This window comes from Ornithorhynchus anatinus, chromosome 7, assembly GCF_004115215.2.
Source record: "Ornithorhynchus anatinus isolate Pmale09 chromosome 7, mOrnAna1.pri.v4, whole genome shotgun sequence".
NCBI lineage: Eukaryota > Metazoa > Chordata > Mammalia > Monotremata > Ornithorhynchidae > Ornithorhynchus > Ornithorhynchus anatinus.
Window position 1 is genome coordinate 18,908,843 of NC_041734.1, and position 15,299 is coordinate 18,924,141.

Genomic DNA, 15,299 nt, shown 5'->3' on the forward strand with positions numbered 1-15,299 from the left:
TGCAACCTTGGCATCCTCAATTTCATCAATAAATGGTATTTCTTGAGCGCTCACTGTGTGCACAGCACCAAACTCAGCACTTGGAAGAGTACAAGGCAATAGAGTTAGGCAGACACATTACCCACCCACAGCAAGCTCTCAAGTAGACAGAGGACCGGCCTGGGTATTAGAAGGTAATGGGTTCTAATCCCAGCCCTGGCACTTCACGGCTAACGCCCACCCTTTCCTTAACCTTTCTGAACCTTCTTCTATGGCCAGCTCCCTTAATGTACTTATCACAGTGGGATGGGAAATCCAGGTGGTCTAGACACATTCTCTCTAATTTCTTGCTACAAGTCTAGCACTTTGACCACCTTCCTCTTGGCACCGGGTTCTGACGATTATTGTATGGACCACTCCTCTCCCCCGATGAAGTCCCGAGCTTAATAGCAAGGTGACTGCCAACTGCGTGCTACTGCACAGAAGCAGGATGGTCTACTGGAAAGGGCCCAGGTCTGGGTCTTACAGACCCTGGGTTCTAATCTCTGCTCAGCAACTTTGGGCAAGTGACTTCACCGCTCTGTGCCTCAGTGTCTTCATCGGTAAAAGGGGGTTATAATTCCTGTTTTCCCTCCTCAGACTGCAAGTCATACGTGGGACCCATCTTGGATCTACCCCAATGCTACGCACACAGTAAGCACTTAAACACCATTACCAACCCACAGAACTTACGAACATTATCTTTAAAACATGTATTACAAATTCCTCATTTCCATTATCATCTTTCTCCCCCCAATACTGTAAGCTCACTGTGGGCAGGGAACACACCTGCTAACCCTATTGTACTCTCCCAAATGCTTAGTACAGTGCTTTGCATGTAGTGAGTGCTCAATAAGTATAATTGATTGATTACTATTTCCATTACTCCAGAACACAAAGGGATTTCATGAGATTCCCTCCCCCCATGCTTTTCTTTCAGTCGAAAGCCCAACCAGGTACAATCTGGGAAAGAATGAGGGTGGGCTTCCATCATTGCTGCTGCAAGGGCTCAGAGGAACAGTTACATGATGGTTTTGTTCCTTCACCACATGGGACAACAGGGAACTGGACCGGCTACCACCCCACTCGAACCCCCGTCCACTTCTCACAGTGCGAAATGCTAAGATCCCCAAAATGCCACTTTGGCCCTTAAGAGCTGGCATAATGGCTTCCTTTACCTTGTAACTTGTCATGCGATGCTGGGCTATTACAGTCAGTTTTTCTAGAAGACTTCGCAATCGCTCCTGGGTCGCTAGGGAGATCAAGTTCACCACTTCGGAGCTAAGTTCCGTAATGTCATGCCTTCTACCTGTGGAGGCGGAGAAAATCCATTACGGGTTTTAGTAGGAGCTGATAATTGAAATAATTAGCACAGCAGGCATTCTGTTCCCCCTGGAAGTCATACCCATTATGAATAAAGGGTTGGAGATTATGATTTTCCTGGTAAAGTCACAACTTCAAAGATCGTAGACATTGCATTAATAAAACTTCGCCTGGAGCTTCAGAAAGTATAGACATTGTTTCGCTTAGCCTCTGGAATCATTCATCTTGCAAGGTCATTTATAGGACAAAGTTAATAAGAACACGAATCCAACCTTGCTTTTCATAGGGGAGAACGGGAGCTGGAGAAATTAGGGCCGTATTCCGTTAATTTCAGTAATTAAAAAAATGAGAGAATTAAATTTTGCTCTGTCTGCCACTGTGCTTGTTAACAATTCATGATGTTTACTCCAATGGCTTCAGAGGTAAGTGTGTGCAAGGGGCAGCACCCAGACTTGTACACGCAGTGGACACTGGTTCCTGCCCATTTAACAGAAGCTGCTTGTCACACCAGGTATCCTCTATTAGAAAGAGACCAATGGAGAAAGCAATCTACGTTTCGAAGATGGGTTACGGGTCTTCCCTTCGTACTTGTCCAGTGGGAACTTTTTATTTTTCCAATGTCATTTCCTAAGCGCTATATGCCAGGCACTGTATTAAGCGCTGAGGTAGATAGAGGACAATCAGGTTGGACACCACCCTGACTGCACCCCGCCCCCCACCCCCCAACCCCACCACAACACAGGGTTGTATCCTAATTCAAATCAGTACCACAATGCAAAACAAGGAAAAAGGAGGATATAAATGTGTCATCTAACAAAGTCCATGATAACATTTACATTCCTTATATGTGCTGTGCCTGGTGCATTTTAAGACACAAGAGACTGTCAGTGCAGACTAAAAGAAAGATAACCAAGGAACAGCATCAACTGCCAAGTCAGATTCTTTTAGAGAGAGACAGAGAGAGAGTGTGTGTGTGTGTGTGTGTGTAGGTGCATATTCATTCATTCAATAGTATTTATTGAGCGCTTACTATGTGCTGAGCACTGTACTAAGCTCTTGGAATGTACAAATCTATAACAGGTAGAAAGACAGTCCTTGCCCTTTGACGGGCTTACAGTCTAATCGGGGGAGACAGACAAAAACAATAGCAATAAACAGATTCAAGGGGATGAACATCTCATTAAAACAATAGCAAATAAACAGAATCAAGGTGATGTACATCTCATTAACAAAATAAATAGGATAATGAAAATCTATACAGTTGAGCGGACAAGTACAGTGCTGGGGGGGGGGGGGGGGAGGAGCAGAGGGAAAGGGTGGGAAAAGAGGTCTTAGCTGAGGAGAGGTGGGAGGGGTAGAGGGGGAGCAGAGGGAGCATACATATGTATAGACTGTGAGCCCACTATTGGGCAGGGATTGTCTCTATCTGTTGCCGAATTGTACATTCCAAGCACTTGGTACAGTGCTCTGCACATAGTAAGCACTCAAATACTATTGAACATATGTATATTTATATATAAATATATAAAACGCTTTGGAATTCGACCCAGAAACCCAAGAAAGGTTAATGCTCGACTATGGGTGAAATGCATGTGTGTACCAATGTTAACTCTCCCTGGAACATGTGTCAACATATGAAGCTGCCTTCCCCCTGGAAACTCTTCACCCAACGCACAATGTTTCTTGTAACATATGTAACACACTCTGGTTTTGAGACGGTCAAACAGTCATAACACCACCACCCCGGTGATCCTTGATCTTTGAAAATCAAAACATCTACTCACTCCTCATTATGGGCAGGGAACGTGTCTACAATTTAACTCGGTTAAATTGTACTCTCCCAATCTTAGTCTAGTGCTCCGCACACAGTAGACTCGATAAATATGATTGGTGTATCAGATGAAGAGGATATATTCTATATATCATGGTGCACCTTCATTTTATAGCTTCAAGTGTACTTTCCTACATTATTCATTTATCTATCCTGCTAAGATCAATCAGCGTTTAGAACAGTGTTTGACACATAGCAAGCGCTTAATAGTATAAAAAATGGTATTTATTGAGTGGGGAGAAGGCGGCGGGGAGCGGTCAGGAGGATTTTGGATTGCTTTTGTGGTGACAGGCCGCACCCAAAGAGACACCGGCCTAACCAGACACCTTCCCAGAATGTCCGGGGGTAGGCGGGTGCGTCGCACTGTGAGAGGCAAGCAATGCCTTCACTGGATCACAACAACTAGCAAACAGAACACTGCCTTTCCTCACCAGTTAGAATGAGAGGATTTACTCCCCAAAAGGGTTCTCATTAGTGGGAAGGGAGGATAGTGGTCATGAGAGAATAGCAGGAGAAACAGAGGAAGTGGGGAGGGGGGTTCTGGGCCCGCTCTCTGTCTGGATCATTCTGGTACTTGTGGGCCGAACACGGTTCTAAGCATGGGGGTAAATACATGTTAATCAGGTTGAAACGAGTACCTGTTCCACATGAGGTTCACACTTTTAATCCCTGTTTTACAGACGTTACTGAGGGCCAGAGAAGTGACGTGACTTGCCCAAGGTCACAGCACAGACATGTGGTGCAGAAGGCATTGGAACCCAGGTCCTTCTGACTCCAAGGCCCGTGCTCTATCGACTAAGCCACGCCGCTTCCCCTGATAATGCACCTCCTACATACTAATCCCAGCTCTGCCACTTGCCTGCTGGGAGACCTCGGGCAGGTCACTTCACTTTCCAGGGACTCAGTTTCCTCATCTTTAAAATGAAGATTTGAAACCTGTTTGCCCTCCCGCTTCAATTGCAAGCCCCAGGTGGGATAGGAACTGTCTGATCTGACTATCTTCTCTCAACCCAGGGGCTTAGCACATAGTAAGTGCTTTAAAAAAAAACGTTATGACACTCGACAAATGGATCACGGGACAGCGCACTCTGTGACACTCAAAATCTGGGAGATTCTCAGAGTCCACTTGAAGTTTCGACATGCTTGAGAAGCATCGCCTCAAGAAACCCCCCCAGCATAATTCCAAACAAAGAGGCACCTACCCGTGTCCAAAATTCTCTTCTGTAAGATGGCGGGCAAGAGGAAAGGCTCTTCTTTGCACGATCGAACCAGCGTGCCAACCAGCTTGGCATTGGTTGCTAAGATGCAGGCGTTTTCTTCGCTAAGGTTGACCCCGGCCATGGAAGTCACGTCGTTGATGTCATCTTCGTAGCTGCCAAAGAGAATTAGTGTCTCGCATCGAACCGCTTAGTGATTTAGAACAAGAGAATTCAGAGGGGTCACCTCTTTGTGCCCAGGTTTTCCCCGCAAAGTTCCTTTCTACCACGGGAAATCCCCCTGAATGAATTAACATTCCAACCTCCCAAGTCTCTGGCCACGGCTACTGATGCCTCAGAACTTATTCCCCCAAAACAACTTTAGGTTCCTCATCTCTGTACATCACCAGAGCAACTATGAAACCACAGGTCTGGGTAGTGTAGTCCACTGAAAAGTGGGATCTCACTCAGTTTAAGGAGTGGGAAGAATAATGAATTCCCATTCTACAAAAGAGACTGAGAAGCCAAATTTCTTCCCCAAATCACGCCACTGTTAGAGCCGGGATTAGAACCCTGGCTTTTTTCATTTTTTTTTTTAAATGATATTTGTTAAGGGACTTCTATGTGCCAGGCAATGCGCTAAGCACTGGGGCAGATACAAACTAATCAGATTGGACACAGACCATGTCCCACATGGGACTCACAGTCTTAATCCCCATTTTATAGGTGAGGTAACTAAGGCACAGAGGGGTTTTAAATAAAGGAATTCAGAGGGCTCGCCTCTCTGTGCCCAGTAAGCCTTCCTTTCTACCATGGGACTTTCTACACAGTCCCACAACGGGATCCCGGTTTTAATCCCCATTTCACAGATGAGGGAACTGAGGTCCAGAGAAGTGAAGTGATTTGGCCACGGTCACACAGCAGACAAGTGGCACAGCTGAGATTTGAACCCAACCAAAGGGAAAGAGGACTTCCCACTCGGGGGGGTCCAGGCAGTGAGTAGAAGGAAAAGTCACTAAGCAAAACACCTAAGACTCTGATGGCTACTTCATCTGAGACAGGAGACGGCTACAGGTATGACCTCGACCAGAGTCTCCCAAGAGCCTAGTACGGTGCTCTGCTCAATAGTAAGAGTTCGATAAATACCACTAACAGATTAGTTGACGATCTGCTTATTGCACCTAACCCAGATTCAGTGCATCACAATGACTTCAACCACCACAATTATTACTCACAATCTCTCTCCAAAATACAGCTTCACTGTCCATCAATTCAAAAACTTGATTTACTGAAGGGATGCACCCCTCAGCTTGGAGGTCAATAGGAAGCCCTCCCTCGATCGCTATAAAGCTGCAAACTGAAATGTTGATACAAACTGAGGGGTGGTGGGAAAATCAGCACAGTTCCCTCCATGGAGTTTATGTCCATATCTGTAATTTTTTTCTATTAATGTCTGTCTCCCCCTCTAAACTGTAAGCTCCTTGTGGGCAGGGAACGCGTCTGCTGTTATATTGTACTCTCCCAAGCACTCTAGACTGCAAGCTACATATCTGTATTTTATATTAATGTCTGTTTCCCCCTCTAGTGTGCAATACTCAATAAGATTGATTTTCCTGGATGTATCATTGTGGTACTGTTAAGCGCTATGTGCTGAACACTGATCTAAGCACTCAGGTAAGTAAAAGTTAATCAGATTGGACAGTCCCTGTTCCACATGGGGCTCACCCTCGATCCTCTTTTTTTTTTTTTTTAAACAGAGAAGGGAAGTGAGGGCCAGAGAAGTTAAGTGACTTTCCAGGGGTCACAGCAGACACATGGCAAAATCAGGATTAGAACCCATATCTTCCTGCCTCTCAGGCCAGTGCTCTTTCCACTAGGCCATACCGCTCCTCGGCAGGCCATTCCTCCTCTCGATCCATGCAAAGCTCAGGCAACTGGCCACCTACACTGAACCACAAATGGTGCGAGGTGTGCAAACGATTCTCACACCTGGCGATCTGCTCTAATCTCACCATCGACCCCGGAGTCGTGGCCAAAGAACGGATCTGTTGCTACAAACCATAACAGCCTTGGAATTCAAATGAAAGGGGGCTTATTTTTGGTGCAGAATACTAACTGATATACAGTATGGGCATACGAGCAATCTGCATTCACACTAAAGCATTCCATTCTCAATTCAGGTAGAAATTAAGAGGCAGATATTTCATTTATCAATACTGACAGAGTGTTTCTGCGGGGCATTTCTTTAAGCATAAAGACGCTAACTCTTTAGAGTGTTTTGATTTTTAATGAAGCGCTATGAACGTCAGGCAATATTTTTCAATTTCTCATTTTTAAGCTAATTATTGAACCCTGAGGGAAAAAAATATATTTAGCCATTAATATTTTCTTCACTCACTGCCAATTAATACACATTCCCCTAGTAAATACTATTTAAAAATTCAGTTCAGCATCGGTTACAAACTTGTGAAAATCCTTGGCATTTTCTTCACTCCAAATCTGCTTGGTGATGGGAAAAATGGATCTCTGGCGCTCTCCGGTGTTTAAACATGGAATGTCCTAGTTCAATTCTCCCGATTTACTTGCGTAGGAGAAAAATCGAAGGATTGATAACTTAAATCAACCTGACCCTCCTTGATAATGACTCTTCCGCCCATTCTCCTCCCCTTCCCCCATGTGGGCAAGGAATGTGTCTGTCCATTGTTATATTGTACTCTCCCAAGTGCTTAGTACAGTGCTTTGCACACAGTAAGCGCTCAATAAATACTACCGATTGATGGATTACTGGCTCAGCTCCACAGTCCATCCAGACTGTTATCCAGTTGCTCCAGGAAGCTTAGAGGGACCCTAATCTCCTGTTTAACAAGTCATTTCCCCTCAATCTTCCAAGGATTAGCCTCCTTGCTGACCTCCCTGCCTCCTGTCTCTCCTCACTTCAATCAACATTTCACTCGGCCACAGGAATCATTAATCAACAAAAACCACTGGGCCCTTGTCTCCCCAACTCCTCAAGAACCTCCTTCCTCATTTCACTGATCTACTCCAGCCCAGCCCACACACTCTTCTCCTTTAATGCCCATTTACTCGCCATGCCCTGATCTCATCTATCTTGCCGCTAACCCCCTTCCCACATCCTCCCGCTAACCTGGAATTCCCTCCTGCTCCATACACACTGGGCCACCACTCTCTCCACCTTCAAAGCATCATTAAGGTCACACCTCCTCCAAGAGGGCTTCCCTGATTAACCCTTCTTTTCCCCAGCTCGCTCTCCCTTGTGTGTCATCTATGCACTTGGTTTTGTGACTTTTGGACATTTGATCAGTCACCCAACACCTATCCCCACAGCACTTATGGACATATCTTTAATATTTTAAACTCATTTATTCATATTAACATCTGTCTCCCCGTCTAGACTGTAAGCTTGCAGTGGGAAGGGAATGTGCCTCCTATGTCTGTTGTACTGTACTATCCCAAGAGCTTAGTACAGTGCTTTGCACTTAGGTAAGTGCTCAATAAATACCACTAATAATCCATAGATGCAAACATTTTTATGAAATAAGATTCCAATTAGAGTTTTGTGGGACAAAATTACTTCTTCATTAAGATTCATGGGCTACAAAAAAATGGAGCTTGGAGCCCTAAGAAAGTCTTAAAATATTGATTGCAACTGAACATTCTCCAAATCCTTTGCTCCCGACTGAAATCTAGTTTCCTGTCGTTTAAGTCCCAACAGTTCAAATTTTTACCTGAAGGACGCTGTTCCATTCTCTTTTATTTTATTTTTCGGCATAGGAGATGCATGAAGTGACAGGATTTTGTTTCCTGGAAGGGTAATTTGCTTGAGAATGGAAGCTAAAAAAGAGAGACACACAGAACATGCCATGACAGGAGACATTTAAAATAACCAATGATACCACAAGAGTCTTGGTTTTGAATCCCACTCTACTCTCAAATGCTTAGGATGATGCTTTGCACATACTAAGCACTCAATAAATACGACTGAATGAACTGAAGACAAACACCAGGGAAGGAAAGTCTGGTGATGCAGCCTCAACAAAGATCCCACTTTCCCTTCCAACAGGACTTCAGGCATAGCTTAGAACGCTGTTCTCATGCAAAGAGGTGTCTAGTACAGCATCTGAAGTCCACTGACCACTTTTTCCACACCCAGAGGGAGATGGAAAAAAGTGTAGCTAGCTCCAAACACTGATGGGAGAAGCGATAGCAGAAGGCTGGAAGTCAAACTTCATCAAAACGCCACGTCTTTGCCCACCGGGTGTTGGGCCATGGGTCAAAAAGACCTGGAAAATAATGCCTGGGCGGAGAGGAAATTCATCCCCTATAGCAGAATGGTACAGCCCACACAGGATATGGCTTATTTGAAGCATTAAAAAACCCAAATCCATAGATGCAAACATTTTTATGAAATAAGATTCCAATTAGAATTTTGTGGGACAAAATTACTTCTTCATTAAGATTCATGGGCTACAGAAAAATGGAGCTTGGAGTCCATTTTGGGGACACAAGATAAGGTCCCTCCTTTCTCCTCAACTCCTCTGGAGTGGGGGGTCAGCCTGCAATCAACCCCTACTTCCTTCTGCGCCGCTCTGACTTGTTCATCGTCCCTCCCACCCCCATAGCACATATGTGTATATTCATATTAACGTCTGTCTCCCCTTCTAGACTGTGAGCTCGTTGTAGGCAGGAATGTATCTTATTACAGTGTACTCTCCTAAGCATTTAGTACAGTGCTTTGCACACAATAAGCGCTCAATAAATACGACCGAGCAGTATGACCCACAGAGGATGTTTCCTCCTTCCTTCCTTTCTCCTCAATTCCTCCAATGAGCCATAGTGAATTACCTCCCACTCCCTCCCCCAAAGTGAAAGCCTAACTCCATGGAGGAAAGGGGCACCCCAGTGGAGACACCAGGCCTACCTGCAGGAAATTGATTGGTCTGGATTAGGGTGTTCAGAGGCACCCTCTTTTGTCCCGACTTCTGAACGGTCAACACTGAGGAATTTGGTGCTGTGGCCACTGGTTTCACAGGGCCCGCTGCAGGTGGGTGGACCACCTAAAAACAAGAGCCCCCACATTGATCAGCACAACCACTGCCACCAAACCAAGAGCAGTTCCACATTCAGAGAAAGGCGTCCCGTCCTCCCTCAAATCCACCCTGCTGGAAACCCGGAATGCCTACAGTTCCATCTGAACAGCCTGTCGCAATGTTCACAATACTCTTGCCTTAAAAAGACCCACCCATCGTTTAAATTTCTGCCTGGGAAAATTATCTTGGCCTAGACGTTCTTAAATTCAGAGGTGCTTCTTACCTTGGATCATATTTCCAAGAGATGAATTAGAGCTGCCCAATTCAGTTTTTTCAGTACAGGTGCTACTTTCCCATCAGAGATGACCAGAAATCAGAGTCAGTGCAGAGCAGGAGGATTTTGAGAGAAGGTTTCCTATCCATGACCCCCAAATCCATACTCTTTGGACTTCCAGAGGCCCCAGCTCCAGCACAGGAAGGCCTCACTACACGTGTGCCCTTCTCAACTTTTAGAACATTGAGAAAACCATGGTTGTGACTATCATGATAGTTGGACTGACCCACAGAGTACTACAAATTCAGCTCCTCTAGCCACAACTCCCATTTTTTATATTATTTGTCAAGTGCTTACTATGTGCCAGGTATTGTAGTAATCGTTGGGGTAGATACAAGATAATCAGGTTGGACACAGTCCCTGTTCCAGAGAGACACACACACACACACACACACACATACACACACGTGCTTGGAACACAATAAATGCTTAATGAATACTACCACTACTACTTTAAAGAAAGCTACAGAGAAGCAGTGTGGTCTAGTGGAAGGAGCATGGACCTGGAGAATCAGAAGCCCTGGGTTCTATTCCCAACTCTGCCACGTCTGCTGTGTGACCTTGGACAAGTCACAACTTTTCTGTGCTTCAGTTCTCATCTGTAAAAGGGGGATTCAATAACTGTTCTCCCTCCTACTTACACTGTGAACCCCACGTGGGATAAGACCTGTGTCCACCCTGAGTAGCTTCCATCTACCCCAGCGCTTAGTACAGTGCTTGGCTCATAAAGTGCTGAACAAATACCATTTTTTTAAAAAAAAACAACTTACAGCTCTCAAACTCACTAGACTCATTCTGGGCACAGAGAACTGCTGTAAAACAAAGATTGATTTTTAGCACAGTAACTTGGAACACTAGTTCAACCCACAGTCCAATATATTTTTCCTAAAATGAGTTAGCCACAATTAATCAATGACATTTATTGAGCACTTACTGTATGCCAAGCACTATACTAAGCGCCTGAGAGAATACAGAGCACTGAACAGCTGTGGCTGGATATCGACTCAATCACCAAACTGACCCAAACAGTAGTGCTTCAGAGAAACATATTTCATGTAGAAGAGAAGCAGCATGGCCTAAGTGTTCTACACACAGTAAGCACTTAATATGACTGAATGAATGAACGAGTTGATAGTGCATGGGCCTTTGTGGGGAGGAATGGGAAGGACACAAGGAACTGGGTTCTAATTCCTGCTCTGCCCCTTGTCCACTGTGTGACCTTGGGCAACTCACCTAACTTCTCTGGGCCTCATTTACCTCATTTGTAAAATGGGGATTAAGTCTGAGCCCCATATGGAACAGGGACTGTGTCCAACCTGTAACTTCTATCTACCCCAGCGTAGTGCCTAGTAATGAATAAGCCATTAAGCACCTTAAAAAAAAAAAGTAAAACAAGTAGCTGTACCTCAGCCCTTCGCTTCTCAGTTCTAATCCTCTGCCTGCTTGAGCAGGTTCATCAGGTCAATCAAGGTCCTGAGCCAATGAGACGGGCATAGTTTAATGCCTGCTACAGGTTCATCTCTGATGCCCGCCGGGTGCCAGGATCCCCAGTAAATAAGCACATCAGTACTGAGGCTAGTCCACGGTCCATTGATTCATTTAGTTAATTGGATTTTTTACACCCACTGTGTGCAAAGCACTTGGGAGAGTACAATACATCCCAGCGCTCCATCTGATAAGGCACCACCCCCCCAAATGGCGTGGGATAACACCTAATTTCCCCTCTAATCCATTATGGACCTCTTTTCCAAGAAGTGGCCCAAACCCCACTCAAACGTGCACCGACAGGATTCCACCACTTTCCCGCTTCAACGGGTGCAGGGACGGGGGCATCCATTAGCCCTCCCCACCCCTCCGACAGAATTTTGTCAACTTCAAATTCCCCTGCCGCTTCAGAGTGAGTACTAAGTACTAAGACCGCTCTGAAGCAAACTCATTTGAGAGAGATTTTAATTATTCATTAAAGTAATTACCGGTAATTTAGAACGTCGGTGAACGATTCCATTGGAATTATCTAGTGCTGAGCACAAAATTTCTCTCTAAGGCACAACCACCCAGCATAGCTCGTGGAAGTCTGTGCCTCCGACAGCACTGCTCAAAACCGAATTACAATACGTGGCTCCACGACTGATGTTTAGCTACTCCGGCCTTGGCTAATTCAATCTTTTTTAAGCAACCCCATGTGGATGTAAGACAAAAATTGCTTCTCCACTCCTGATGCAGAAGTAGAACCCTAGAGCCCGAGGAGACTCTTAATTTCCCTCACAAATAGAGCATATTACTTTCAGAATGGGGAGGGGTGGAGACGGAGCTAAAGGGGTGAAAAGCAAACTGTAAATCAAGCCACTTGACTTTTTCCACATGATGCTTTCGAAGGAATGTTACAAGGGAAGTCTATGATGTGTTGGAGCTTTTAAAGCTGTTCTTACAGCAAAGGGGTAGCCAAGCTTGCCACAATGTGGCAGCCAATAAGGCTGAAACGGAAGCGAGCTATGGCTCATAAGGTTTAAATGCTCCTTCTCCCCCTCTTCCGTATCCACAAACTCCTCTAGACTCTACCCCATTTTTACCACAAGAGACCACCTCCACTGGACCACCATTCCTCCTACTTCTGGAGTGCATATCACATTTAGGAGGAGAGGCAAAAAAGGAGGGGTTCAACTTGAAGCAGCATGGTCTTGTCAAGACAGCACGTGCCGGGGAGTCCGAAGGTACTGGTTTCTAATCCCAGCTCTGCCAATTGTCTGCTGGGGGACCTTGGGAAAGTCACTTAACTTCTCTGTGCCTCAGTTACATCATCTGTAAAATGGGATTATGACTGTGAGCTCCTTGTGGGACAGGGACCGTGTCCAACGTGATTACCCTGTATCCACAGCGTAGTAACCACTTCACAAAATACCACTATTATTATTATTCTGATGCCCATCCAAAGTTTTGTGACTTTAAAAGTCACAAAACAAAGTCCTCCCCGTGTATTCCAAGTAGAAAGAGGCAATACTCACGAGTTGTTTCACTTTGACAGTCTGTGGAGTAGCGGCTGGCTGTGCAAGCAGGCAATTGGGTTGTGCAAGTCTAATGCGAATCGGGGCCCCCAGGACGGGCTTCGAAGGGTCCGTGGTGGCCACTTGAGGGGTGGCACCTAGCTTCACGGGCTGGAGGGACACGGTCGTGGGAGGAACTGCCGTCCCGGGAGCCACCGCGGGTCTCACGGGTTGGAGCGACACGGTCGTGGGAGGAGCAGCCGTCCCGGGAGCTATCGCAGGCTTCAATGGCTGGAGGGACAGGGTCGCCGGAGAAGCGGCTGTCCCCGAAGTCACCACGGGTCTCACCGTCTGGAGGGACACAGTCGTGAGAGGAGGAGCGGCCATCCCGGAAGCCACCAAGGGCCTCACGGGTTGGAGAGACACAGTTGAAGGAGGAGGAGGAGCCATCCCGGAAGCCACCACAGGTTTCATGGGCTGGAGGGGCACGATCATTGGAGAAGCAGTCATCCCAGAAGCTGCCACAGGTTTCACAGACTGGACGGACACGGTCATTGGGGGAGTGGCCGTCCCAGAAGCCACCATGGGTTTTACAGGCTGGAGGGACACGGTCACTGGGGGGATGGCCGTCCCAGAAGCCACCATGGATTTCACCGGCGGAACGGACGCAGTCCCGGGAGAAGATGCCGTTCCAGAGGCCACCAAGGGCTTTGCGGGCTGGAGGGACATGTTCGCTGGGGCCGTGGCCATCCCAGAAGCCACCATGGGTTTCACCGGGGGGAGGGAGATGGTCACTGGGGGTGTGGCCATCCCAGAAGCTACCACGGGTTTCACCGGCGGGAGGGAGATGGTCACTGAGGGCGTGGCCGTTCCAGAAGCCACCACGGGTTTCACTGGTGGGACGGACACGGTCACGGGAGAAGGACCCGTGCCAGAAGCCACCACAGGTCTCAGGGTCTGAAGGGACAGAGTCATGGGAGTTGCCATCCCCGACGCCCCGATGGGTCTAACCGGCTGGAGGGCCAAGGTAGCAGGAGTGACTGACCCAGGAGCCGCCACGGGTTTCAGGGGCTGAAGGGACACGGTCACGGGAGGAGTGGCTGTCCCAGAAACCATCGCCGTTCTCACAGGCTGGAGCGACCCAGTGGTGGACGGCACAGCTCCAGAGGAGACTGCTGGCTTCCCGGGCTGAAGAGACGGGGCCATTACCGTGGTCACCCCTGGCCTCACAGGCTGAAGAGAGGCGGGCACAGCAACTGTTCCTTGAGAAGCCGCCCCTGGTCTTGCAGCCTGGAGGGAGGCGGGTCCACGAGGATCGACTCCAGAGACGACTGCCGTCTTTTCAGACTGCCGTGGAGTCACCGGAGGAGCGGGCGAGACCATGGTCTGGGCACCCGTGGAGACGGCTAAATGCGTGGGCTGCTGGGCACACTGCTGAATAAAACTCTCACAGTTGGGCATTAGCTGGCGGAGGGCCATCATACTTTTCTGGAAAAAAAACACAAAGAAGGCAGAGGTTGTGATCTTTTTATAAGAAATCCAATTGCTCCAAAATTTCACTCGTTCAGACTCGCCACTGACTGATTCCCCATGCTGACTCAGGGGTTCCTCCTTTTACCCTCTCTACCTCTGCCAGAGGAAAGCCCATTTGGGGGTTAGAGTAGGATGGTTTAATTCAAACTGGGAACACAGTCACTGTGAATCCAGTTCATTTTCTCAAACAATCCTGTCACTCCTTCTCCTGTGGCAGAAGGATCAACAGAAGAGGATTTGGGAGTGGTCACTTTTTGGGTTCCTTCTGGGACCAAATTTGGCTGTCGCCACCCCTAAAAGTCAAAGCGATAAAGCACAGATTTGAGAATCTAGGAACAGGGGTCCTATTCCCAGCATGGTTTACTGGGCAAAGCATGGGACCAAGAGTCAGAATCCGAGTTCCAATCCCACTCTGCTATTCATCTCCTAACCTTGGGCAAGTCTTCTCCCTCAGTGCTTCAGTTTTGTCACCTATAAAACGGGGATTCGATACTTGCTCTCTAGATGTTGTACTACAGGGACTGTGACTGAGCAGAATATCCTGTATCTACCCCAGTGCTTGGCACATAGTAAGCACACAAATACTACAATTATTATTTGCTCTACCACTAGCTGGGTGACATTTCCCCAAGGTAATGTTATCTCACCTTCTTCTGAAACTGAATTTGGCATAAGCTCTTCATCTTGGAGGTGATCCAACTCAACAAATGAAAATTTATAACAAAAGGAAATGCTTCTCATTTAACACAAAAGTAACAAATCACAACAATGCCTTTGTCTCTTTGCATGGTAAAAAAATAATTATGATACTTAAGGATTTACTATATGCTCTCCTAGACAAGTTCCTTTAAAGCAGTGATCATGCTTACTTTATTGTACCCTTCCCATGTGCTTAATATCAATGCTCTGCACACAGAAAACGATCAAATCAACAGCGCTCAATTTGAGTCAATGATCATTTTGATTAGTCAATTGCTAAGTGTTAGGATAAAGACATCAGATCAGACACAGTACCTGTCCCATACACTCAGTATC

At 46.6% G+C, this 15,299-nt stretch overlaps 1 protein-coding gene across 2 annotated transcripts in view; it reads right to left on the minus strand.

The window, feature by feature from the left end:
• Positions 1–15,299, minus strand: part of TAF4B (TATA-box binding protein associated factor 4b) — a 70,570-nt gene that overhangs the window by 37,195 nt on the left and 18,076 nt on the right. For both annotated transcript variants that reach the window (XM_029069950.2, XM_029069951.2), the window contains exons 7-11: positions 12,753–14,219; positions 9,308–9,443; positions 8,115–8,220; positions 4,375–4,544; positions 1,197–1,327 (exon numbers count right to left, since the gene is read on the minus strand). In XM_029069950.2, the coding sequence (XP_028925783.1) occupies positions 1,197–1,327; positions 4,375–4,544; positions 8,115–8,220; positions 9,308–9,443; positions 12,753–14,219 (2,010 nt within the window). The remainder of the gene's footprint in view (positions 1–1,196; positions 1,328–4,374; positions 4,545–8,114; positions 8,221–9,307; positions 9,444–12,752; positions 14,220–15,299) is intronic.